The sequence below is a fragment of the Pelodiscus sinensis genome, chromosome 29 (assembly GCF_049634645.1).
Source record: "Pelodiscus sinensis isolate JC-2024 chromosome 29, ASM4963464v1, whole genome shotgun sequence".
Lineage (NCBI taxonomy): Eukaryota > Metazoa > Chordata > Testudines > Trionychidae > Pelodiscus > Pelodiscus sinensis.
Genome location: NC_134739.1, coordinates 6590257 through 6615267, shown reverse-complemented (window position 1 = coordinate 6615267; position 25011 = coordinate 6590257). Strand labels below are relative to the sequence as shown.

Below are 25011 nucleotides of genomic sequence, written 5' to 3'. Positions count from 1 at the left end.
GCTGCAGCGAGCAGAGGGAATCTTGCCCCACAGCTCTGCTAAGTGAGCCTCCCGCTGCTGACCTCATGTCCACAGATGGCTGAGCCCGAACCCCACCGCTTTGCCAGGGGGTAGAGATGGAGACCTGCAGAGCGGTTTCTTCCATGTGCCCTGGGGGTTCGGCTTGGCCAAGCGCCCTATGCTCAGGCCAGGGAAGCAGCTGGGCGTGTCGCGGTGCTCCTGGGGCGGCGGCGGACCCCGGTGGGCAGAGGAAGGCGGAGGGGGGGGTGCAGGGGGGGGGCCGGCAGGAGGCGGGGGTTATAGGTTGCTTCACACAAAGGAGAGAGGCGAGGAGCCAATCACAGGCAGCAGCCGGGCGATAAAAGGAGCCGCGCGGCGGCGGGAGGGAGCCCGCAGGAAGCAGCTCCCGGAGCCGGGTCTGGGCAGAACGAACCCCAGCCCCGCTCGCCGGACGGACAGACAGACAAGCGGGCGGACGGACGGACAGGCGGCAGCCTCCCCCCCTGCGCTGCCCGGGCCTATGGTGAGTCCCCGCGCGGCGCAGGAGCTGCCCGGGCCGGCGGAGCAGACAAAGCTGCCGGCGCTGGGGAGGGGCCGGGGGCCCAGGGCGAGCGAGGGATGGAGAGAGATGCCCAGAGGCAGGCGCCGAGCCGGGCAGAAGGAGGCGCGGGGGGGGGGGCGGATCAGACAGGAGAAGGGGCCTGCAACTTTGCTCCCCGAGGGGGCTGGGGGGCAGGTCGGGGGGGCCCTGGAGGCAGAGTCTTTAGGCTACTGGATCCCCAAGCGGGGGCTGTTGGGGGCCACCGGTCAGGACTGAATTCGTGCCAGGGCTGAGCCCGCTCCGGGCTGGGCAGGCAGCTCAGTGCCCCGCACCTCTGGCTGGACAGCGCCCCGGCCCCTCTGCGCCCCGACCTCCCGAACCCCCGGCCCCCTGGCCCCTCTGCGCCCCAGCCCCTCTGCGCCCCAACCACCCGGCCCCTCTGCGCTCGCTACAGCAGTTGTGAAAGTAAAACAATGTCTCCAGCCCCAGCGCCTCTTCCGTTGCAAATTCAGCCCTGCCAGAGGTGCAGGCGAGGTCAGCCGGGGTGAGACAGGGTGCAGCGTGCGCCCTCTGGGGAGATGGGTTCCCAGCCCTGCCTGGGCTTGCAGGGTGAGGAGGCGGCCTGGAGGTGAGCTGAAGCCAGAGGGAGCCTGCTGGGTCCATGCTGGGCTGGAGCCTCAGCCCAGCAGCCAACTCGTGGCCCACAGGAAAGGCCTCCTTGGCCAAACGGAAGCCTTTGGTGGCAATGCTGCAGCCACCATGGAAGTTTCCGCCGGTCCAGGATGGCTTCTCCGGTCCCCCCACTCTGGCTAGGACACGCACGTGGGCCGGGCAAGATGCCACTTCTTGGTGCTGCTCTGCCCAATTCAAAGCAGGGAGCTGAATGTGCTTTTCCCACACCCAGGAAATGCCATAACCACTGGCCTATTGAGTGTTTCCCGTGCCCTCCCTTCACCGCTCCCCACCCTTCTTGTTTCTAGCTAGCACGCCTCACCCCCACTCGCTGCGCCGCACGGTTGTTTTGTTCCTCCCTTCAATTTCCCAGCTTTGGTCGGGCTGTAACTTCTTCAGCAGCTCTTTGTCACATGCTGCAATACACACCAGGGAGGGGCTGGAGGGGCCCGTTTTTAATGTGATCAGAGCCACCAGAGATGGAAGAAGAGCTGTTAGATCGCAACGACTTTATCCCCCTTGGCGAATACAGGATTACTCCCGTGCATCCAGCCCCCTAGGCTAATACCGTGCATTTCCTCCTGCCTCGTCCAGTCTGGCTTTAAACCTCACCCGCAAGGAGATTGGGAGATTGTTCCAGGTCTGAGTTTTAATAATAAAATCTAGCTCTGATCCTACACTTTGCATCCATCGATCTCACAACACTTTCCCACCTCCTCAGGATGCTCCATGCTACAGGTGGGGGAAACCAAAGCACAGAGAAGTGATACACTGACCTGTGCGATTCAAACGGATCATTCAAAACCTAGTCCAGTGGAATCCGACAAGAAATGATTTGTAGGCCACACTCTGCTCCCATTTTACTCAGTGGAAATTGTTTCTGCTGACCACTGCTAAGACGCGGTATTGTCTCTGTGGGTGTGCGTCTGGTAGTGAAGTACACAGTGATTGTGGATTTCTGATCTAGCCACAGAAATCAGGTCTGCTGGAGACTGTGGCAAGACTGTCTTCAGGGAAGATCTAAGCTGTCACTTCTCCACGGCAGGAAGAAATATGTGGATTTATCTGCAATTAGTGACATGGGCTTATAGAATAATTGCAGGGCAATTGATCAAGCCTAGCTCTGAATGGTGCCATTGTGCAATACTATTTACTCAGGAGTCCTCTAAGAAACCCTCAAATGGTGCAAAAACCAAACCGAAAATCCTCGTTGTTGATGTGATAGGAAGTGCTCTCCGCCAAGTCAAGGTGCTGGGCTGAGGGAGATGTCGCCTTTTCTCCTGAGACCTAAAATGAATCTCCCAGCCATATGTGGTCACTAAAGATAATATGGCACTTGTTGTCAGAGAAGGGTTTTTAAGCCCTTGTTTTCCTTTCCTGATTCTATTTGGCCTCCCTAAAATGCCTTCTGCAGTTTGTCAGATGTGGGATTCCTCTTTATTTCCTGTCCTAAACTTTTGCACAGCGTTGCTGCGTGCTGTTAAACAGCTGCTTTGTCCCACCACAGAGATGGCTGCATTTCAGTCATGGGCTATTTTACATCTTAGGAAAGTTGCCACGCTTAGCTAGATATTTGTAAAACCTCCTTAGATGGAAGGGCAAAGGCTTGTTACAGCAGTCAGGAGTCAGGGCCCCATTGTGCTAGCAGCTCTGCAGACCAAAAAAAAAGACAGCTCCTACCCATTAGAGTACAGATTGCATGTTAGACAGGATGCGACAGATAGATGCAACAGACCCATTGGGTGGGAGGGTGAGAGAACTACAAAGCAGAGAGTTTTGTAGATGACGGAGAGCAGCAAGATTGAAGGGAATAGTGGAGTTTCCAATGAATTAAGCCTGTTTATAGAATGACTGGATTTCCTTTAAAGTCTCCTACTTTTTTTTTTTTAATTTCTTGTCTCCAAATCACCTTGATCTAGAATTCCCAAGAGGTCTGTGTTAGGTCTCACCAACACTGACACCATTCGGTATCAGAGAAGTGTGGGAGAGGGCTTAGTCCAATAATCCTAGCCTTGTAAATTGTGAACCCTCTGAGACCTCTCATCAGAGACTGGTTGAATTCTTTGCATTTGCTAGGAAACATGCTAGCCTCTGTGGATAGAGTTCTCTGGCCTAGATTAAGCTATAGAGGCAAGATGGCTCAGTGGCTTCTGCTAATGCACCTTATGAGAATGTGGCAGTTGATTTATTTTTTTAATGCCGGAAACCCAGTACATTTTATCTTAAGACAAATGTCAAAAAATCTAGCAGAATAGTGGATTCCTTGTTTGTTCAGTTGTCTTAGCCATTCACCTGTACCTAACTACCATAGGTCTTCTAGTTCTTCATGTAGCTATTCACCTACCTGTGGAACTCCCTGCCTCAGTATGTTGGGAAGTCAAATACTATTGGAATTTATGTCCAGTATAACTCGAGCCCAATGAACCCTATGCTTCCCCTACACAGCAGCATATGCCATGCTGGCTGCATCTATTGCTTTTGCCAACCCCTGCAGCATCAGGTACTGATTGTTTCTAGGAATAGGACACCAAATGGACCAGTGTTTGGCTGGGCAATGCGAATGCTCCCGTGGACTGTCTGGCATCTAATTAGCTGAGCTACGTAATAAGGGCCTGATCCTGAAATGAGCCAAGTGCCCACGACTCCCACTCACTTCAGTGTCAACTTGCAGGATCGGCCCAGTGAGGCTGCAGCCGGTTGGCGATCGTCCCCTGAGCCACTATTATTGCGCTCTGTAGCTTGTGGACCCTCCCAAGGAGATGGCAGTGATGTGCAAAGGCTTCTGGGAGGCTTTAGCGAGCAATTGCTCCTGAGGGAATCTTTCTCCCCCACAATCAGCCAATGAGCCTGCCCTGGGCAGCTGCAGGAAGTCTTGGGAGCCAATGGGTCTAGAGCAGGGGTGGGCAATACCTTTCATAGGGGGGCCACTTACTGTGTTTTGGTGCGTTGTCACGGGCCAGATCCACCCTGGAAGGGGTGGGGCCTGGGGCAAAGGGGTGGGGCCTGAGGTGGAAGGGGCGGAGCTGGGGACTAGCCTCCCCCAGATTTGTCTGGGGCCAGAGGCTTTGAATTGAAAACACAGCAAAGGGCTCACAGCTCCCTTCCCTGCTGCTGCCACCTTGCCTGGCATCTGCCTAGGGTTGCTGCGACTATTTAAAGGGCTCGCAGCTCCAGCCCGTGCGGGGGTAGCGCCGTGACTGGGAGCTGGGAGCCATTTAAATAGGATCCTGCTGTTTGAGTCGCCACCTGGAAATTTGATGGCAGGGGCAGCAGGATATAAATAGGAAGCGGCCAGATGCAGTCTGCGGGCCGGATCAAAGTGTTTGGTGGTCCGGCTCCAGCCCCCGGGCCGCATCTTGCCCAGCCCTGGTCTAGAGGGAGCCGGAGGGAGGGTCACCGTGATGCATGGAGGAGTGAAAATGGAGCAAAGCTGTCTAGTGTTTGTGGGCTTGTCTCAGACACAGCCTGATCTGAGAGCTCTGGGGCACCCAGGTTGGAGCGGGCCAGTGTCCTGATGCTTATCAGACACGCGCCCAAAAGTGTCAACCCCTGCAGAAGATTCTCCTCCAAACCCCGTGGGGCCTCTGACCTGCCAGGGAGAAGGCTGGAACTGGGATGGGGGGTCCCTCTTTGCTCCACCCCCCTGCCTGGCCACGGGGACAGAAGACCCGTCTGCTACCTCAGTGGGCGGATCAGGCCTCTCCCCAGCAATACTGTAAGAAACAGACCTGGCCTGGCACCCTCCAGCCAGTGCGGTGTTTAAGGGCCTCCCTCCCACGGGCCTCCCTCCCACTGAAATCAATGAGTGTCAAGTGCCTACCTATCTCTGAGGGGCTGGGCCTTGTGGCAGGGACCGAGCTCCAGTGCCCTTCGTTGTTGTCTTAATGAGAGTCCGTTAGCCACAGTAATTCCCACGCTGCTGCTCATGGAGGCGCCTCAAAGGAACTCAGCTTCCACCAGTCACCAGACCGTCCCAGCCATCCCTCCAGCCTGGCAAAGGGCCCCTCTTTGCCTTCTGGCATGGCCAGCGTGCTGACTTGGGGCTCCCTCGGCAGAGAGCTGGGCCTCTCAGCCTGGCGGCCGAGGGCAGGTGTGGTGCTCCCAGCTCCTCTGATTCCACTGGCTGCCAGCTGAGTGCATCCATCTGCTCCGTGGGGCCACCCACAGCACTTCCTCCAGACCCGCTCTCTTCCAGCACTAACTCCTCCGCCCTCTTCCCACCCCAGTATTTCTCTTGTCCTGTCAGCAACCTACACTGGGACCTCTTCTGACTGCCTGTCTTAGCACCTAGCAGTGGGGCCGTCTCTGATCTTTCTGTGCCTCAGTTTCCCCTTGCCATACAATAGGGGTGTCTCGACACCCACCCACCAGAGGCGGGTGCTGCGGGGCTTGTACAGGGCTTTGAGACCCCACTATTGCAAGGCCGTTGCTACAGAGTAGCACATTCCCATCTTCCTGGGGTCATTCTCAGGATACCTGCTCCAGCCTCTCCTGTTTTGCTTCCATAGATGCAGTAATGCTGTGGGTGGAAGGGTGTTTCTCTCTCTGCTCCAAAGGGGTTCGTGCATTGTCACCCTGACAAAGGCAGTCCTGTTTCTCCTAGAAACTGCTTCTCTTCAGCAGCTCCTCTGCAGATTTCCTTCCCACGAGGCACGAGGCAGCCCAGCAGCAGCAGGTGGCTGGAAAAGGGGCTGGAGGGATGCACTGGCAGAAGTGTGATCGGGGTGCACTGAGAAGGGATGGGGAAGCTGTAGCTGCACCTGGATGCTCCCAACCATTCAAGAGGCTGAAATGGGAGCTGGAGGGCTGGCATCTGGGGAAGGTACTTCTGTGGCCCCAACACTGTAGTGTCGGGAGGGGAGAGGGGAAGTACTGTTATCCCCATGTTATAGATGCAGAGCTGAGACACAGCAAGAGTAAGTGACTTGCCCAAGGTCACACAGGGGAGTTAGTAGCAGAGGGACCTGAGCTCACCCGTTCCCAGTTCCAGCTAGGGCCATCATTGGTGTCTCCACCTTGCCCCTAAAGGCAAATCACCGTGTGCTGTTCATTCCTGGTCTGTTTCCCAGTGTCTCAAATGCAGTACAGGTCAGAGACCATGAGGAGCTCTCCTCCACCACAGACCTACCCCGCCCTTCAGCAGCCTGCCCTCCCCTGCTCTTCTCCCCTCGCCTGCCCCACCGAGCTTCCAGGGAGGGCTCGCAGGTGGGCCCTGGGTGTGCTCAGACCCAGGCTCTCCGCACTAATGGGCGGCCAGGAACACGTCACTCCCACAGACACCCAGGTCTCAATCCCCCTGCCAGCCCCTAGCTGGGCCCACCAAAGCGAGTGCTCGGGCTAGTGCAGCCTCCCGGCCCTGCTGTGATCTTGGTGGGACAACCGCTTCCAATCTAGCCCGGGTCTGTCAAGGCCCTAAAGCTGTTGCTATAGGAACAGGGGCCCCGTGAGTTTGGTGGGTGTCAGATCAGCTCCCCATGGACAGGCCTCCACATGGCAAAACAAATCCACAGTTGGTGCCCTGGTTGTCGGTCATGGTGCAGAGACCAGGGGCTGAATGGGCCATGGACACAAGGGAGGGGGAGTCACACTGGGTGGGTGTGAAACTTGCACCGCCATTGCTCCCACACGATAGCTACGTCAGGGCAACCAACACCAAGGGGCACTGGCTGCTCTCTTTAGCTGCGTCTCCACTGTGGTTTTTTGCAGAAGAGGAAATGCAAACGGAGCGCTCATTTGCATAGCTTGTGCTCTCGTTTGCATATCTTCTTCCAATCCTTTTTGCGGAAGAGGTTTTTGCCCTGTGTCGATGGGGCCATTTGTCGGGAAAAACCCCTTTTGCGCAAGAGCCTGTAAACCTCATTTTTTGCTCTAGCGCAAAAGGGTTTTTTTCCGGACAAATGGCCCCGTCTACACGGGGCTTTTTATTGCAAAAACCTCTTCCGCAAAAAGGATTGGAAGAAGATATGCAAATGAGAGTGCAATATATGCAAATGAGCGCTTCATTTGCATTTCCTCTTTGGCAAAAAAAATCAGTGTAGAAGTAGCCTTTCACAGATGCTTCCCTGGTGCAGAGGGAAGAGCTTTGTCTAAGGTACCGAGTGCAAATCCTCCCTTGCTCTGGCCGAGCATGTGCGGGGGGTGGGGGTGGCTCTCCTGGCACTTCTTCCCAGCCAGAAATTCACTCAAAGGAGGATAGCAAAGGAGGCCAGGCACCTCCTTGGGGCTGCTTCTCCCAGACCCGCAGTGCGCGGGAGACCTGCCCTGCCCGTTACCCTTGGGAAAGTCTGACGCAGGCACAATTATCCCACTAGTAAACACCCTCCTCTCCATGCTTGTAATGGGAACCATCTGCTTGAGAGGGGCCCGGTTCACTAGCTGTGCAGGAAGTCGTTTGGCTTTCTGAAGGGCCGCTCACCATCTGGACAGAGATTGCTCCACACCGGTGGGGTGTTTCAGTAGAGGGGGTTGTGAGCCGAGTGGCTGGGAGCAGAGGAGGCAGGGACGGAGGATCTCTGCTTTGTGGAGAGGTACCATTGCTCCTCACGAACGCTCTGCAGAACATCTCAGTCCCCTCTGGGAAAACGGCATCTAGATTGCACCGGGATGGGGCAGCGGTGAGCGGAAGACGGAGTCTGGGTGTGCCTGGGAGGGTGTTGGGGTTGGTGGTTGTGACGATCGTGTACTGTTTCTTTAACTCGACAGCAGGATACTGGGCGGGGGGAGAGGGGTGCGGAGCCGCTTAAGGGAGCCTGCTGTTTTCCTTAGTTGAATAGAGCTCCTTGTTCAGTGTCAGCAGAAAGGGACTCGTTTTGATGCTTCAGCATTGTCACATGGCCCCGGGGGCTGCAGGTGGGTCAGGGATGAGTCCCTCCCACCCTGCAGACCCCTCGCTTGGCAGCAGAGACAATCAATCATGATCGAAGGGAATGGCTGGGTGCTGAGGCCGGCACACACTTGCTGAAGTCTGTAGGACTCCGCCCTAAGGAAATCCAGGGTTGGCGAATGGTCATGGAAGGGCGCAGGGTGGTTAGTAACAAAGCAGGCTGTGGTGTCCCCTCCATCCCATGCCCTGCCCTTGGGGAAACCCAGGCCTGGAGGGGCACCCTGTAGTGGTGAGGGAGCAGCTCGTTCACTGTGATCTCTTCCCTTCATCATCTCTGACCCTGCTGGCCCGGGGCACGAGCTGCCTGCTCCACCCGGGTTCTGCGCTGAGTACTCACCAGCTCATTCCACGCAGGGCCCCACAGCCGTCAGCCAGCAAGCGCTGGCCTGGGAGGAGGCTCCAGCTGGCAGAACTAAGTGGGAAACCCGGTTCCTCGCCAGGGCATTTGCTCTTTGACTTCAGATGCCTCAACGCCAGGATGAGAATCCCAGCAGGAGGCATTCCCCATGTCTCCCCTTGGCAGCCTCGCTCTCCGACAAGCTCGCCGGGTGCTGAGTCAGCCCCGAGTACCCCCACCTGCGGGGACTCCACCCCCAGAGGCAGCAGGGTGACAATGCTCCATCTCCCCTGAGTGTCAAGAGGGGCCATGAGAAAGCAGCCCTAAATCGGTTTGGTTATTAAAGTCACGCCTTTTGTTACTGCTGGTGTGTCGGGCTGCAGAGAGGGGTATCAGGGCACTGGATCACTGATGATTCATTAGCACAAAGTGCTCTGCATTACCGCTGGGAGGGAAAGTGTTTTCCTGTCCTATGAAAACACAGAATCCTAGAACTAGACGGGACCTGAAGGAGTCCAGTCTCCCGCCCTCACACCAGCACCAAGCACTGTCTACAGCATCCCTCGTAGATGCCTCGTAGATGCTCTTGAACATTTTCAAGACTTTGACATTTTCCCCTGTCTCAGACTGGGATGAAAAGTACAAACCTCAAACATATCCGTGAAACAAAATCCTGATTTCCCTCTCCCCCGCCCCCTCGGTTGAGTCAGTCAGAACCTTTTGATCATTTCAAAACATTTTGTTTCAACATCAACCCTTTTTCTATGAGCGGGAGGGGAATGAGTTTAAAAAATTCCTGACCAGCTGTAGTCTACAGACAGAATTATCCTTTGCCTCCCCCCCCCCCCCCCATGAGGTCCACCTGGTCAATACCACAAACTTCACTTTGCACATGGGGAAACTGAGGCAGAGGGCAGCCTGATGTCATGACCAAGGTGTCAAAGCGAGTGTGTAGCAGAGCCAGGAATAGAAATGACAACAGGATTCAACAGAAATCACTGACACACCAGCCGTGAGCACTGGGATGCAGGGGGCTTGAGTCTCTTTTACACTTTAAGGGGGTGTAAATGGCACTATCAGAGCGGGGTAGCATGGCCCCTAATGTACATGAGAATGAAGGCCAGTGTCTTCCGGGGGAAGGAGGGCAGGGAAGGAAGCAGACCTTTGTGGGGACCCTGCTGCGTTTTGTAAATCCTGGTTTCCTGTCCAGCCAGATCTCATCAGGCAGCCTCCTGCATTCAGAGACCAGCCCGGAGCACCTCGCTGGCTGACACCCTGACGTCAGGGGGCAGTGCTGGGGATGAATCTGGCTCGGTCACTGCAGCCCCTTCCCCCCTCCGTGGCCCAGCTGAGGTCAGCTGGTTCCTGCGTGAGCACTGAGAGGTTTCGTGTCGGCTCGGGCTGGAAACGGCGAACCAGAGCCAATGGGAGCCGCGAGGCTCTGTGGCTCTGGAGCCTTCGGATAAACAAACTGGAGCAGCCCATGAGCTGCCTTCTCATGGTCGGGCCGTGGCTCTAGAGACACTGGGAAACACCGAGACAGCTGGGGCTGAGACAACCCTTCTGGGTGCATCTACACTGGCCACGCAGTGCGCCATCTGTGCAGCGCCCTGCAGGAGGGGTAGTAGTGCAGACAGAGCGTTCTTCCCACAGGATCCTGTGGCCTGGGTGGTTGTAAACTCCTGCGCCTATGCGAGTGTCTCCTGCATGGCTGGGATCCGCCACCCGGCAGGGTCTGAGCTTTCTGAGAGAGCGTTTGACCCAACTGCAGTGTGCGAGCCGCGTAAGAACGCTCTGAAGCATGGAGAGGAAGGATAGCCTAATGGTTAGGGCACCTGCTAGGCAACCTGGCTTCAAATCCCTGCTCTGCCACTGTGGCTACGTCTACACTGCCGGGTTTTTTCGGCAGAAGCGATGCGCCTCACGCTTTGTAACGTACGTGCCCTCCCGCGGAGGCAGGGCCGTGCTGTTACCTCCACTGCAGCTGGGGAACTGAGGGACTAGCCAAGATCACACTGGCTCGCAGGCTGTGTCTATGCTGCCTCCCCCCTCCTATTTGCGCTCCTATTTGCATCTCTTCTGCTGCTCTCTTTTGCGGAAGGGGTTTTGCTGCTAAAGAGCCTGGTGGAGACGGGGCAATTTGTCGGAAAGCCCCTTTTTTGCAAGAGCCCTTATTCTTCAAAAAATGAGGGTTCTAGCAAACGCTAGCAAGCGAGGGGCCTGGTGAGTCCCTAAGGCGGAGCCGTCTGCTCCTTGGGGGAGGCTTGTGTTAGTGTGGAAGGCCCTGGGATGGATTCCCTACGGCCTAAGGGGAGGCGATGGAAACAGCAGAGAGCCCCTCTTGGGAGCCTCTCCTGTGGCTCTAGCCTCCTATCTCTAGTATCTTATCTCCGGCGCCCACCCTTCCCCTTGCGGCTGTCACGGCTGCCTCCTGGCCTCTGGCAGGAAGGATGTGCAGCAACTTCTCCTATTTGAGCCACGCAGAGCTGGGCACCGAGGGACCTGCCCTGTGCCTGGGTGACTGAGAGCTCTGCTAGGTGAGGAGGGTCTGAGCCGGGTGTGTGTCAGAGGGGAGGGGCTCTGACATGGGGCCGTGCAGGGCAGGGGGCGCTGGGGAGCGTTGGTGGGGGTGTGTGGAAGGAGGGGAAGAGGGGGATAGAGATGGGTAGGGAGGGGGATAGAGAGGTGCAAGGGGAAGGCTGAATGGGGTTTGTGTGTGCACACGCGTGGGTGGGGGGGGAGCTGAATGAGGCTGTTCAGAGAGGCCAAGTACCATCGGAGCAGGGCTTAAGAGGTGTGTACGGAGGGGGGTGCCAGGGAGATGGGGTCAGGTTGAGGGGTATGTGGAGGGGGGTGTGTAGGTGGGAGGGGGATGATGGGTTGAAAGAGAGGGGGAGGAGCAGGCTGATGGGTGTGAGCTGGGGGTTGATGGGCGTGTGGGGTTGAGGGGCAGTTGGCAGCGTGGGGGCATGCTGAGAGGGTGTGGAGGGTGGGTGCAGAGGGGTGCCAAGAGGGGGTAGTTGGGGTGAGTGTGAAGGGGTGTGTGGGAGTCAGTTGTTGGCAGTTTGTGGAGGGCGGGGTTGAGAGGGTAGCTGAGTGTGTGTGTCAAGGGCAGGGATAACGGGGGGAGTGGGGAAGAAGAAAGAGGGTAGTTGAGAGGTGTGTGCAGGGGGCGGGGATGAGTGGGGGGCTGAGTGGGGCATTGGGAATGCGTGGCTGTGGGGAAGATGCGGGGGCGTGCGGAAGGGTGGGGATAGGTGAGAGTCTCGCTCTCTGGACATGTTTTGGGGCAGCAGGATGATGTTCCTGTGACCCATAGACCAGGCTGGGCAGCTATGGACCCGCCGTACTGGAGGGCGTTAACAGCTGGACAGCGGGGCACTGGGCAGTGCCAAGCAAGGGCGGTGTAGGTTGGCCATTAGAAAAACTTCCCAGCTGTCCGGGTGGCTGAGCACTGGGATAAATTGCCTAGGGAGGTTGTGGAGTCTCCATCACTGGAGATATCAAAGAGCAGGTTGGACACACACCTGTCAGGGATGATCCAGACGGTGCTTGGTCCTGGCGTGAGGGCAGGGGACTGGACTCGACCTCTCGAGGGCCCTCCCAGATCTATGATTCTAAGTTCTCTCCCCCTCCCCCAGCACTGGTGCTTGCAGCTCACTCCCCGCATGGGGGGATGCAGCCTCCGCTCTCCCATCTCCGCTTTCTGACGGTCTCCCCAGCCTTGAGCGTCCCCTTGGCGCTGACAACGGCCCATCTCCGCGGGGCGACGCAGCCTGTGGAGCCTGGTCAGAGCTTAGCGCTTTTTCAGCCTTGGTTCTGGAGGCCCAAAGCCCCTTTGATGGCCTTCAGGAGGGAGGGGGCCTGGTTCTCAAGGGCCGGGCCTTAGGACAAGCCCAGGAAAGGGTCTGAGCCCCTCGAGGTGGGTGTGGCTCACGAGCCCCCTTGCTAGTGGGTGTTTGGAGCCAGGTTTGGGTTCCGGCGGGCAGTGGGTGGCCTGCGCTGACCCAGCCGGGTACGCGTCTGGCCAAGTGTAACTCCGGCTGTGCAGCTCGGTGGAGCAGGAAATAACAAGCAAACCACAGAGGAGACGGGAAATGAGTTAGGTAAAATCGGAGCTGTGCTCTCAAGGGCAGCAAACCCTGCACCCTGGGCCTGAGACCGCGCAGAGCTGGGGGGGGGGTCTTGGCCACCTGGCCCCTTCTAGAGCTAGAGCCAAGAGTCTTGCAGGGGCTGACCCCAGCTCCTCCTGGGCTAGAAGGGCCCAGGGTGGGGGGTGAGCCCAGTTTTCCTGGTGCTCTCAGCACTAGAGCTCTTACAGCCATACACAGCGTGTCCGCCTGCCTGCTTTCCCCAAGGCTCAGCACCCCCTGGGCCTGTCGGTCTGCAAGTCAGCCCGTTCTCCCCCCAGACAGATCACTCTCTCCCGGGAGGGGGTAGTGTCCCATTCCTCCCTGGGCTCCCTGCCTTGGCAGAAGGTCTGGAGTCTTTACTCTCCCCCCTCTGGCGCTGCAGCCAAGGGCTGGGGAGGGCGGGGGGAAGGGTTTGGAGTGTGCGGGGGACTCCTTACCCAGTCTGGTAGCAGACAAGATGATGGAGCCCCCAGCCCACCAGCTACTCTCTTGGTTGTGCAGCTGCCACAGGGGTCGCTCTGCAGGGTAGCTCACCCGGATCAGCTCGCTGCCCTCAGTGGCCAATCTCAGTATTGCATCCCTCCGCTCTGTGCCCCTCCCTTTCCATGGTATGGAAACCAGTCCCATTCCTGGCACTTCCTGTTTTCCTGGCACAACCAAACCCTGCTCTTGCTTTAAATTAGGAGAAGAGGAAGCTACTTCCCAAATTTGGTGGCCCTTAGTTCTTCCCGCTTAGGAGGAGTTCTTGAACAAATAGAGACAGACAGACAGACGGACGGACATTTCTAATTTGTAGCACCGAGGAGCCCCAGCCATGGAACAGGGCCCCCTTAGGCCATGTGCTGTGCAACTGGCCCCCCAAGTGCATGTTGGGAGGCTCCTATCAGGAGCCACTGTGTTTTCCCAACACCCCAGGAAGCTGGCTGGCTATAGGAAAGGCCAATGCAGCCACAAAGGGCGCCCCCATTCGGCCTGGTTCACAGGCTCTGTTCATAGGGTTATTACAGACCCATATGCCCAGCCTGCTACACAGCAGCTCCCCGCTCATAGGCAAGTGCCCGGCCACTGGGCTAAGCCCCGCTCAGGGTGGGATGAAGGTATTTAGGCCCCTAACTCACCCAGGGATTAGGTGCTCAGGCTGGGACTTTCAGAGGAGCCTGGGAGCCTGCATCGCTCAGGTTCCTTCGCCAGTCCCAGCTGGGAGCCCGGGCGTGTGAGCCGGGGGGCTGGACCTGGGGAAGGAAGAAGGTGTTGGCAGGAAAGGGACAGTGGTGAGCACCCCCACCAAGCGGCTCTGTTTCCACTACCATTTCCCCATGCCACGCCTGGAGCTGCGGCTCCACATATGTCCCTGGGGACCCAGCCTGCAGATTGCCCCCGGTCGGTGTCAAGCCCACGAGCTCTGAGCCCCACCCCTGCCCAGCCTTGAACGCACGGCAGCTTGCCCAGGGCGAGGGCGTGGGGCTGCCCTCACGAGCCGGGTGCCTCTTGCTGTTTCCTTCCCAGCGATCGCAAAGGGCCGGACTGAGCCCCCCACAGCCTGGCAGCATCCGGCCTCCACCGCCGCCCTCAGGACTCAACCACCCGCAGAGGGAGACGGAGCCATGTTCCAGGCCAAGGGACCCGCCAGCACCACCCCCACTCACGTAAGTTACTCGCTCCCCGAAGTTACTATCTCACAGAGCAAGTGTCAAAACTAACCTCCCCTCTCCCCGCCCACCCAAGGAGCCGCGCATCCGCCTGTTCCCAGGGCAGGGAGCCGGCTTGGAAACAGGCCCTGGGATCAGCTGGTTGAACTGTTAAACCCAACAGGTGTAATGCAAACCCGCTGGGTCTCCCCCGCCGGTGGAAGCTGGGTTAAGGTTGATGGGGCTACTACAGTGGGTCTACTAGATCAGGGCTGGGCAATACTTTTCGTACAAGGCCACTTACTGAATTTTGGTACATGGTCTCAAGCCAGCTCCACCCCAGAAGGGCTGGGGCAAAAGGGGCGGGACTGGGGGAGTCAAGCCTCCCCCCAGAGTTGAATGAATAACTCAGCAAAGGGCTCCAGGCTCCATCCCCTTCCTGAGACTTTTCAATAGGCTCCTGCTGCCTGAGCCACTGCCTGGGAATTCGGTGGCACAGGCAGCAGGATGTAAATAGAAAGCGGCTCGCTGCAGCCTGCAGGCCGGATCTTGCCCAGCCCTGTGCTAGAGCCAGAGGTTCCTAGTTCGGTGCCTGTTGCCCCCCCCCCCCCCCAACGTGGGTGTGTTACGCAGGTGAGAGATTTTGGGGAATGCAGCCTGACCCTAGAGCAGTGGTTCCCAGAGCATGGTCCATGGACCACGCTGGTCTGCAACTGTCCTGCAGGCGGGCCCTGGGCGTGGGGCTCCCAACCTCACAAGGCTGGAGCACTCATTGGCTTCCTGCTGCGGGGGGGGAGCCTGGAGCCTCATGGGCCAGATCCAGCTCGCTGCGGAGAAAGCGGCTCCGTGCACTGCAGCGCTAGAGGAACGGCAGTGCAGGAAACCACTCGCCTGAATCCCAGCCAATGGGGGGAGGAGGGGGACGGTGCCTAGGAGGAGAGGAGCCGGGTAAGCGCCCCCCATCCCTCTCCTGCTGACACCCTGCACCCGGAGCCCAGTCGTGCACCCTTCCCCACCGCCGACTCCCCACTCCACCCCCTTCTCCACCCTCCCTCCCAGCTAGACACCAAACCAGCTCCCATCCCCGGCCTGCTCCTCCCCCCTCTGTCCTGGCCAGACCTCCCATCCCCGGCCTGCTCCTCCCCCCTCTGTCCTGGCCAGACCTCCCATCCCCGGCCTGCTCCTGCACCCTCTGTCCTGGCCAGACCTCCCATCCCCGGCCCGGTCCTGCACCCCCCCCTTCTGCCTGGACGCCCCACCCCCACCGCTTTCAGCTTCCATTTTGTGACCATGGGTGGCTGGCTGGTGGTCTGCAGAAAGGTTTGTGTTGAGGGGGGGTGGGAAACATTTGAGAACCGCTGCCCTAGAGGCTCGTATGTCTCACGCTGGAGGTGGTGTGGTGGCCTCACCGTGTCGTCTTCTACAGCCGCATCTCAAAGCCATTCAAAATAGTTCAGTCGCCCAATCAGGGAGCAGAGGTGATGCCACGTGACTTAGGTGACCAACCAGACCTCAGGGATGGTAATTAGAGCAACAAACTCGTGCGTCTCCTGCTGGCCCCGACTGTCTGGCGGATACTCACCACTAGCCACCTTGTGAGGCGAGAGTCGAGATCAGCGATGTCTTACGGAGGGTTTGACCAGAGCTGGGGCCTTCTGGCCAGGTTTTCACAAGAGCGCTGGGGGGGAGCCCGGATGAAAATCGGGCCATTAAATGTCACAGTAGCAGCTGCTGGGTGCTTTGGAAAATCTGCCCTTCAGCTGCAGCCGACAAGCAGTCGGAGACTTGACCCCCACGGAAGCAGAAACCTGATTAGCGGGTTCTGTGGCCCCGTCGTGGGACCTGCCGTGCGCTGCTGAAGTGCTTTTTAGCGTTTCCATGGCAATCTGTCACCTCCATCCGGAGTATCTGTATCCTTTAGGACGGGGTGGGGAACCTTTCTAGGTTCGGGGGTTCTGGCCTATAGAAAAATCAGTCAGGGGCTGCACACAAGTGAGATGTGCCAAAAAACCCCAAACCCCTAAAAAACCCTAAAAAAAACCCCAAACTAATGCTCTCACTGAGATGGTCCCCGCCTGAGAAGGAGAAAGACCCTCCCCACATTCCCCTCACGCTGGGGGCCTGGGTTAGCAGATTTTGTGTGTTCCAGCTTCATGGAGACACAGTGGGGGAGGGATGCTGGAGCACCAGCATGGGCTCCCCAACGTAGGGGGGGAACCCTGAGCCTCGGGGGTCAGATCCCCACCCCAGTTTAGGATCAGACTAAGTAGAGATGGAAAAAACCTGAGGACACCCCCTCCAGGACAGGGCTAGGCCTTCCCCCAAGGACGACGGGGAGGGTATTAAACGTGTAATGCCCTGGACCGAGGCTGCTAAGAGGTGAGACCCTGCAGCTTGCTCTGGCCATGGGTGTATTTCAGCCTCAGCATGACGGTTTTTCTGCTAATTTGTCCCGGGGGCACTGAGCATGCCCAGAGACGTCTGAGCAGACTCTGCCGTGTCTGTGCAGGAACCTGGCATGGAGCGGGCTGGGCCCGTTTGCCCATCAGTGCTGGGATGCGCAGGGCAGTTCCCCGGGCGTCCGTCGGCCTGCACGGACGCTTCGCGCTGCCGTTGCCCCCTTGCAAAAGGGCGGCTTCTTTTCCAACCCCTGCAACTGCTTCTGCCCACTCGCTGAGGTTCCACGGGGCTCGATGCTCTTCTATCTTGCTCCAGTCACGGCAGCAGGTGACGCCAGGCTAGTGCTGGTGGGAGCGAGCGCTGCTCGTCACGTACAGCGTGACCGCGGCGCAGCCGTCCCGTCGGCGTGGCTAATCCACCTCCCTGCGAGGCGGTGAACAGGAGATGCCCTCTGCTCGGCGCAGCGCTGGCTAGGCGGGGGATAAGGTTGGTCCCGCTGCGTTGCTCCCCCCAGTGACGTGGTTCTATCTGTTTAGGGGCTGACCCAAAAGGAGAATTGGGTCGCCTGGCCTCAGCCACATTGTGACAGGCACTAACAGCTGGGCTATGTCTGTGGTGTAGCCCCTGGAACCGGGCAGTTCCAACCCGTGTTGCACAGTTTCCCCTCAAAGGCGAGAGAGGGAGGAGGGGCGGTGCTGGGGAAGGAAAGGGGATGGATGGAGAGGGAGGCTGCTCCAGGTGCCCCGCAGACTCTGGCAGGGGCAGGCTCCCGTGGGGGGACAGAGAAGTGACGAGAGGGGGCGAGGCGGTCGGGGTGTCTTTCAAGCAGCAGCCACGCCTGCAGTTCCAAAGCGAGAGGCCGTTGTCATTGCACAGCTCAGTGAATTCAGGGCTCCTGAGCTGGGCTACGCGGCTGAATCACTTGCCAGAGGCCCATTAACCCCTTTGCTCCCTAGAGAAACCCTGAGGGCCTGGTTCTTCGCCTCCCCCTGGGACACCCAGGTCAGACTGGGCGCTGTTGTCCATGACAAGCCAGGGTGCAGGTAACCGTGTCAGGCCCCTGGGTGGAGCGGGCGAGGCGATGGGGTAACTGCCGCAGGGGCGACTGGCAGCAACCTCTGGCGTAACTGGGGCTGGGGGGGATGATGCCACTGAACTTGGCAGTCCCAGGGGGCCGGGCCCCAGGTGCCTCCAGGGTCGTGAGGTGTGAGGCTTCCTGCTCGTGCTGGGAGGTACCAACTGTGAGTGGCACCCAGCTATGCACCTGGATCTCGCCCGGCACCCTGGCTCTGAGCCTGGCCGCCGTGGGGCACACGCGATGGAAAAGGCAGCGCCCCCAGCCCAGATCTGGTGTTTGCAAGGGCAGGCCCGACAGGCCAGCACTCCGGTCACACGCGGACGACCCAAGTCGGGCCCTGAGCAGGGCCTTGTAGAAACACTCGTCTTCCCTTACCCGCCCCGTGGGGAGGGAGGCTGGTTCACACCCTGCAGCAACAGGTCCTCAAACTCCATCCCCTTCTGCCAGTCTCCCCTGCCCCCGGCAACGGGCCCGCACTAGAGGACAGCAGCTGGGGCCAGATGGGAGCCCAGCACCCCCTTGCAGCTGGTTTGGCTCCCAGGGGGTTCCTAAGCTGCAGTCCGTTCCCTGCGCCCCTTCCCCCACCCCCAGAGGAAGTGTTCGGCAGGGGCTTGTGAAAGCTTTTCTCCCCTGACTATTGCGCAGGCATTTCCTGGCTGATCGCAAGGCTGTAGCCAAGCAGCAGAAGGCAGCGGTGGGAAGCCTGCCTAGCGTGTTCAATCCACGCCTGGCCCTTTTACCGCAGAGGGCGGGTCAGACTCCTTGTCCGCCAGGCAGTCACGCAACAGCTCCGTGCGGTGCCAGTGGGTGCGAATCCAGGGCTCTCTCTTGGCTTCACCATTCCCAAGCCAGGCGGGACCAGCTCATCCGACCCCCCGCCTCACACGGAACAGCCCCGCGCGAATTCCTCGAGCGGGGGGCTGAGAGAACCATCTGATCTCCATTTAAAATGACCCAGGAGGGAGACTCCCCTTGGACCCCTTGCCAGTTGTTCCAGCGGTTAATCTCCGTCTCTGTTAGAAACGTCTGCCTTCTTTCCTGGCTGAACTTGGCTGCACCTTCTGGCCGTTGGGTTGGGTCCTACCTTTCCCTGTGCGACTGAAGAGCCCAACTGCATGTTCCCCATGTAGCTAGCGACAGGGATCAAATCACCCCTTAACCATCGCTTTGCTAAGCTCCTGAGGTCTGTCACGGTAAAGCAGGTTTTCTAATCCTTTCATTGTTCTCACGGCTCAGCTCTGCCCCCGCTCCCGTTTATCCTTTGTGAACCCAGGAACGCAGCCGTGGTGCTCGATACAGGGGTACAATGACCTCGCTGCGCCTGTTTGAGATTCCCGGGTATACACACCCCAAGAGCGCAGGCTTGCTTTTAGTCACCGTGTCACACCAGGGCCTCATGCAGCTTTTCCGATTTGCTGTTTCCCAAGACAGATTCCCACCAGCCTATAAGCCTGGGCTAGATTCCTTGTGCCCAGATGTGCATGTACATACAGCTATAGTAACACACGTGGGCCCTGTTTGCCAAGCGATTCAGCGACCACCCTGCCATTATTCACCACGTCCCCCGTCTGTTGTGTGGTAGCTACTCACTTTATCAGGGACGATTTTGTGTTTTCTTTGAGGTCAGTGATAATAAAAAACACTTTTAAAAAAATTCTTTCTAAAAGCGCATCAAAAGACTGAAAATAAGAACAAAGGGCGCTAAAAAGTCAAAAATCAAGTTTTAAGCTAGCAATGTAGGAGAAAGATTGGATGGCTAAGTATGTGCCAAGGTAGTTGCTAACTGTTAGTTGAAAATCCCATGACAGACAGACACGACCAGTGGCCACTTAATAGAAAGATTGTCTAATCACAATATTAAATAGCGGAGCGCCAAGAGCCAGTTCCCATGGCAACACACCCACCCCGTGACAAGTCCCCGGGGACGGTTACATTGGGTGACCTGTCAGTTGGCCGGGTGTTAATTCACACAGTGCATGCCAGGTTATTATTACAGTGTTCTAGTTTGTAAATCGGCCGGTTGTGCAGGTAGGGTTGCCAGATGGTTTCAACAAAAATACCGGACACACTTGACATTGCATCACAATCTACATGACAGCTTATTTAGAAAATACTGGACATTTAAATTTTCTCAATTTGTTTCCTGAACAGAAAGCTCAAATACTGGACTGTCCGGTTCAAAACGGGACACCTGGCAACCCTATGTGCAGGTCACATGCTTTAGCAAAGGCTTAAGAGTGGTTGGTGCGGATCAGGGGATGCCGAGGGTGTGGCTTGGGCAGACGTGCACCCCAGTGATTCTGCATCTCTACAGTATCCTGTAGGGCACACTGAGGCAGCGGCGCACCATACGAGAGCAGTCTGGGCTGGGTTGGCCTGGCCAGGGTCGCACTAGTCCCTGAGCTGTGTATAACTGGGCCTGTACAAAACTGGCCACATCCTCTTTGTGTACTGGCTCCTACACCAGTGAAGGGGTCACACCAGCCTTGTGTAGCCACCGGTTGTTGGTTACACGCGGCAGTACTGAAACAGGGAGCACACTGAGCGGAGTGTGGTAGTTACGTAGTGGTGATTGCAGCAGATACAGCGTAAAGACCTGGGGGTAGTTGCAGCAGATACGAGCTGGTGGTTATGTCAATGGGGTCAACTTGCGGGCCGCATGCGGCCTACAAGACATTTTGTTACTGTTGCCCACGTGCGGGGTTGCCAGCTTCTGCTTACTGATGACTTGTCCGTAAAGCCAGGCACGTGAAGTGAGGGGCGTGCCGGTTGCACACAGCGTTGGCTGCAGATTCTAGGCATGCAGGCACAGTGAGCAAACCTGTCCTGTCCCGGGAGACTGTCTTGGTTGGGGCAAGCTTGAGGCCCACAGACCTGAAGGAGGCCGCTCACGCAGCCTGGGGTTCCCCATTGCTGTGTTATAGCCACAAACACTATTGAGCCTCCTGGCCCGCTAGTTAGTGTCGTATTGAATCTGGGGTCGTTATGCGTCAGGTCCCGGCGCTCTGCTTTCACCCCGATTATTCACCTGATTGAGCCTTTTGGGGGCAGTCAACGGGATCAGCACAAGTAACGCTCCAGCACAAGCCAGGGAAAACGTCTGTTGGTGTCTGTGCTGGGGAGGGGACGCAGTCAGAGAGGAAGGTTGGCTCTGTGGCTGAGACAATGGTGTGGGATTCAGGAGTGCTAGGTGCCACTCCTGGCTGTGCCACAGGCTCCCTGGGTGACCTTGGGCATGTCACTTGACCTCTCTGTGCTCACTTCCTCATCTGTAGAACGCAGATAAGGAAACTTCCTTTTTCTCACTCTTCAGCTGGCTTCTCTAGTCAGACTGGGAACGCTTTGGGGAAGCCGCTGTGTGTCTGTGCAGAGCCTGGTGCAGTGGGCCTGAGCTCAGGTGCTGGAGCGAGGCACGGCTGTAATACAACTAACCAGTAAGTGCCACTTGCCTCCTTATGGCTGCAGTAGTGAGTGCGTGTAACACCAAGCCTCAGTCCTGAGCCATGGGTCCAGGGTGGCCACCATACCAATGTTCCCTCTCATTTTTTCCATCCATGTGCAGAATAAATTTTATGTGCACCGAGGCATGTGTGGACGTGCACCACCAGTAGAAACACCTGCTGCCGGCTGTGAGCACTCTGGGGTGACGCATCTAGCCCCACCACGCTAGCTGCGGTGCCCGAGAATGTGAGGCTGAAGGATTTGTCTGTCCGACTCTGCCTGTCGCGCCAAGTTGCATTTTCCAAAGCGCTCACCTCCCACTTAGGGACGGGTCAGACCCTTTACAAGTGAAGACACCGTGCTGAGCCCGGGAGAATCTGACCCCGATTGTGCGGGGGCGGAGTTTTTGAAAGGTCTGGCCTAAGCATGCCAAGGGCATGGTAGTTCCAGTGGTAGTGCTACTTGGTACAGGAAATGTCCATTAGACTGGTGGACTACATTACCCAGAAGCCCCAGGGAGAAGTTGACTGTTTCTGAATGGACAGTGAAAAATTAAGCCTGGAGGGCTTAGAAAAATGCCTCCCACCCCCTCCACACACCTCATCCGCCACAGTCTCCCTGCTGCCCAGTCAGACGCGGTGTCTCTTTGCCGGCTGTCCTGCCCTTCTCGCGCTGTGCGCCGGGCAAATCGCTCATGTTGTTGGTTTCTCTCCTTTCAGGAGGCAATGAGCAATTCTGGAAGCAGCACGGTGCAACGTTCCAAGGTACCTGACCTGCCGGATTCCCCACGCCGGGGCGGCCGCTGTGGGGGCAGAACGAGGCGGCGTAACGCAAAGCCACTGCATGACGATGGCAGGGGGTCACCGGCTGAACGTGGAAAGAACAAACCACAAGGCAGCTGGTGCCCGCAGCACCTGGGTGCCGACAGCCGCTGCCGGTGGAAATGGCCAAGGAGGGGCTAGCCGGCGCAAGGGGTGGATGGCGCTGATGTCACAGACCGGTGCCCTAGCATACAGGATAATATAAAATGCTAAGAATGACCTGGTGGGCGGGTTGCCATGGCGACCAGATACCTGTGCTTACTCGATGGCGTCAGGCGCCGACCCTTCAATGGGCTTAAACTTCAGCCAGGGAGGTTTAGGTTGGACATTAGGAAAAACTTTCTACCTGTCAGGGTGGTGAAACACTGGAATCAATTGCCCAGGGAGGTTGTGGAATCTCCATCTCTGGAAATATTGAAGAGCAGGTTGGACAGACACATAAGAACGGCCGTACTGGGTCAGACCAAAGGTCCATCCGGCCCAGTATCCTGTCTGCTGACAGTGGCCAGCACCAGGTGCCCCAGAGGGGGTGGACCGAAGACAATGATCAAGCGATTTGTCTCGTGCCATCCCTCTCCAGCCTCTGACAAACAGAGGCCAGGGACACCATTTTATCCCCTGGCTAATAGCCTTTTATGGACCTAACCTCCATGAAATTATCTAGCTTCTCTTTAAACTCTGTTCTAGTCCTAGCCTTCACAGCCTCCTCTGGCAAGGAGTTCCACAGGTTAACTACACGTTGTGTGAAGAAGAACTTTCTTTGATTAGTTTTAAACCTGCTCCCCATTCATTTCATTTGGTGTCCTCTAGCTCTTCTGTCGGGGATGATGTAGACGGTGCTTGGAACTGCCGTGAGGGCAGGGGACTCAATGACCCCTCAAGGTCCCTTCCAGTTCTAGGATTCTGTGATTCTCTGCATGATTAGGGCCCTGCCAAACGCCCAGCCATGCAAACTGCATCACGGCGTGTGAACCCTTCGCCTCTCCAATACTGATTTCACGGGGGAGACCAGGATTTCCCACCTCGGGGCCCTGACCAAAAAGGGAATTGTAGGGGTGGTTGCCAGGTTATTTCAGGGGGGTCATGGTATTGCCACTCTTCTGTCTGTGCTGCTGCTGCTGAGCTGGGCTTCCAGCTAGCAGCTGCTGCTCTCCAGCTGCCCGGCTCTGAAGGCAGGAGCAGCGCAGAGGTAAGGGGAGCAGTACTACAGCCCCCCCCTACAATAACCTTATGACCCTCCCCTCCCTACAAATCCTTTTTGGGTCAGGCCCCTACAGCTACAACTCTGGGACGTTCCCGACTGAAATAGCTGAAATCACGACCTCTGTGATTTTTGCAATCCCATGACCTTGATCTACGTGGGCTGTGACTGGGGTAGGGCCCCGCTCCTGACCCTTGCTTTCCGTGTCGCGCAGTCGTTCAGCCTGAAGGCCCAGGTGAAGGAGATGTGCGCTGCCTGCCAAAAGCCCGTCTACCCCATGGAGCGGCTGGTGGCCGATAAATTTGTCTTCCACAACGCCTGCTTCTGCTGCAAGCACTGCCATGCCAAGCTCAGGTGAGCAGCGGGTTAGGCTGGGGGAGGGGGTGGGCTGAGGCTGAGCCCCCTGGAGTCCCAGCCCGCTGCTGAGCCTCGGGATCAAGTGCTCGAACCCTCCGAGACGCCCTGCCGGGACGCAGGATTGAGAGGCAGCCCTGGGGCAAGGCCAGGCAACAGCCTGCGGGCCCCGGGTGCCACGGTCAGGCGGCCCAGCGTGGTGGGTCTGGCTGTTGCTCGGGTAGGAAGGGAGGAACCGTGAATGCTGGGTGAACGCAACCAGCGGGTCTCAGAGCGTGGCCATGCCCCACGTCCCAAGCCAGCCTGCCCGGGGGCGCAGGAACAGCCGGGAGCATTGGGAGCGTGGCTGCTTTGGCTCCTCCAGAGGCCCGGTCACAAGTCTGGAAGGAACTGCCCCCGAATCCTGGGAGGCTGCTGAGAGCCTTGTGACAACGCAGAGACGGCGCAGGCCTTCCCCCTCAGCCGTCCTGCCTCCTCCGCTCCCCAAGCCCCACTCGGCCTGGCTCTGCCCAGCCCCCTGCCTCTCATTCTCCCCTTCCAACCCTGCTGGCTGCTCCCGGCGCCCCACTGAGCCCTGTGTGCTTCCTTCCAGCCTGGGCAGCTACGCTGCGCTGCACGGCGAGTTCTACTGCAAGCCCCACTTCCAGCAGCTCTTCAAGAGCAAAGGCAACTACGACGAGGGCTTCGGGCGCAAGCAGCACAAGGAGCTCTGGGTGCACAAGGAGGTGGAGAGCGGGACCAAGTCGGCATGAGGGGGGGGGCCCTTCCCACCTCTCCCTCCTCCCCCCCGCTCCCAACCCAGCAGGAGACAGCGACGAGCTGAACCGAGGGCTGGCTGAGCTGATGTAGAGCAAAGACGACCTGCCGGCGCTGCGGGGCAGCAAAGCACAGGGCCCAGTGGGGACGGGTGGAGGGGCCTACCTGACCTGGGCATAAGATGCTCGGGGGGGACAGAGGGTCAGGACTGGCCCAGGCCTACATGGGGGGGTCTGCTAACATCTATAGGGGCCCCCTTGCAGAAATGGGGGCAGAACCACTGGCTCCCAGGGGGCAAAGCGCCCGCCCGCCCTTTAACTCCGGACCCCAGTCACGCGTCCCAGGAGGGCCAGCTACCCGAAGTGGGCAGCTGGGGTCCACGGAGCCACGTTGGCAGCTCCTTCTCCCCCCATCCCGCCAACTGATGCTGGGGTGGGGAGGGGGACTCGCTCTTTGGTCTGCAGCAGCTCAGGGCAGCTGGGATGGTTCAGCCTTCCCGCCCTTGCCCCGTGACCGTTTAACGTTGTCTGTCTGGTTTTTCTATTTGCCTTTTGATTGGTACGTTCCGCGCCAGAGCCCAAGCGGGCGGCTGTGTGCCCCAGGCTGCGCCCATGCGCTGTTTTGGATTATTTTTGTAATACAAGGTTTCTGAGCCTGGCCTGCCTCATTTTGCTTTCCGGGGGGAGGGGGGAACAACTTGCCTTGGATCGGGGGCCACTGACCCACAGGAAAATCAGGCAGGGGCCGCCCACAAGTGAGAAGAAAA

At 58.1% G+C, this 25011-nt stretch overlaps 1 protein-coding gene across 3 annotated transcripts; it reads left to right on the top strand.

Moving 5' to 3' along the window:
- The first annotated feature begins 163 nt into the window (after window positions 1–163).
- LIMD2 (LIM domain containing 2) lies at window positions 164–24902 on the top strand. 3 transcript variants are annotated; one of them, XM_075911221.1, is made up of 5 exons: window positions 384–523; window positions 14073–14212; window positions 21833–21877; window positions 23350–23489; window positions 24082–24902. In XM_075911221.1, exons 2-5 carry the CDS (start codon window positions 14171–14173, stop codon window positions 24239–24241), a joined length of 387 nt encoding a protein of 128 aa, XP_075767336.1. In that variant the 5' UTR covers window positions 384–523; window positions 14073–14170; the 3' UTR covers window positions 24242–24902. The 3 variants fall into 3 exon arrangements, with proteins under 3 accessions (XP_075767335.1, XP_075767336.1, XP_025041764.1); XM_025185979.2 differs by lacking the exon at window positions 384–523 and adding an exon at window positions 20986–21106 and having other exon boundaries at window positions 14077–14212; XM_075911220.1 differs by lacking the exon at window positions 14073–14212 and having other exon boundaries at window positions 164–523.
- Window positions 24903–25011: the final 109 nt, after the last annotated feature.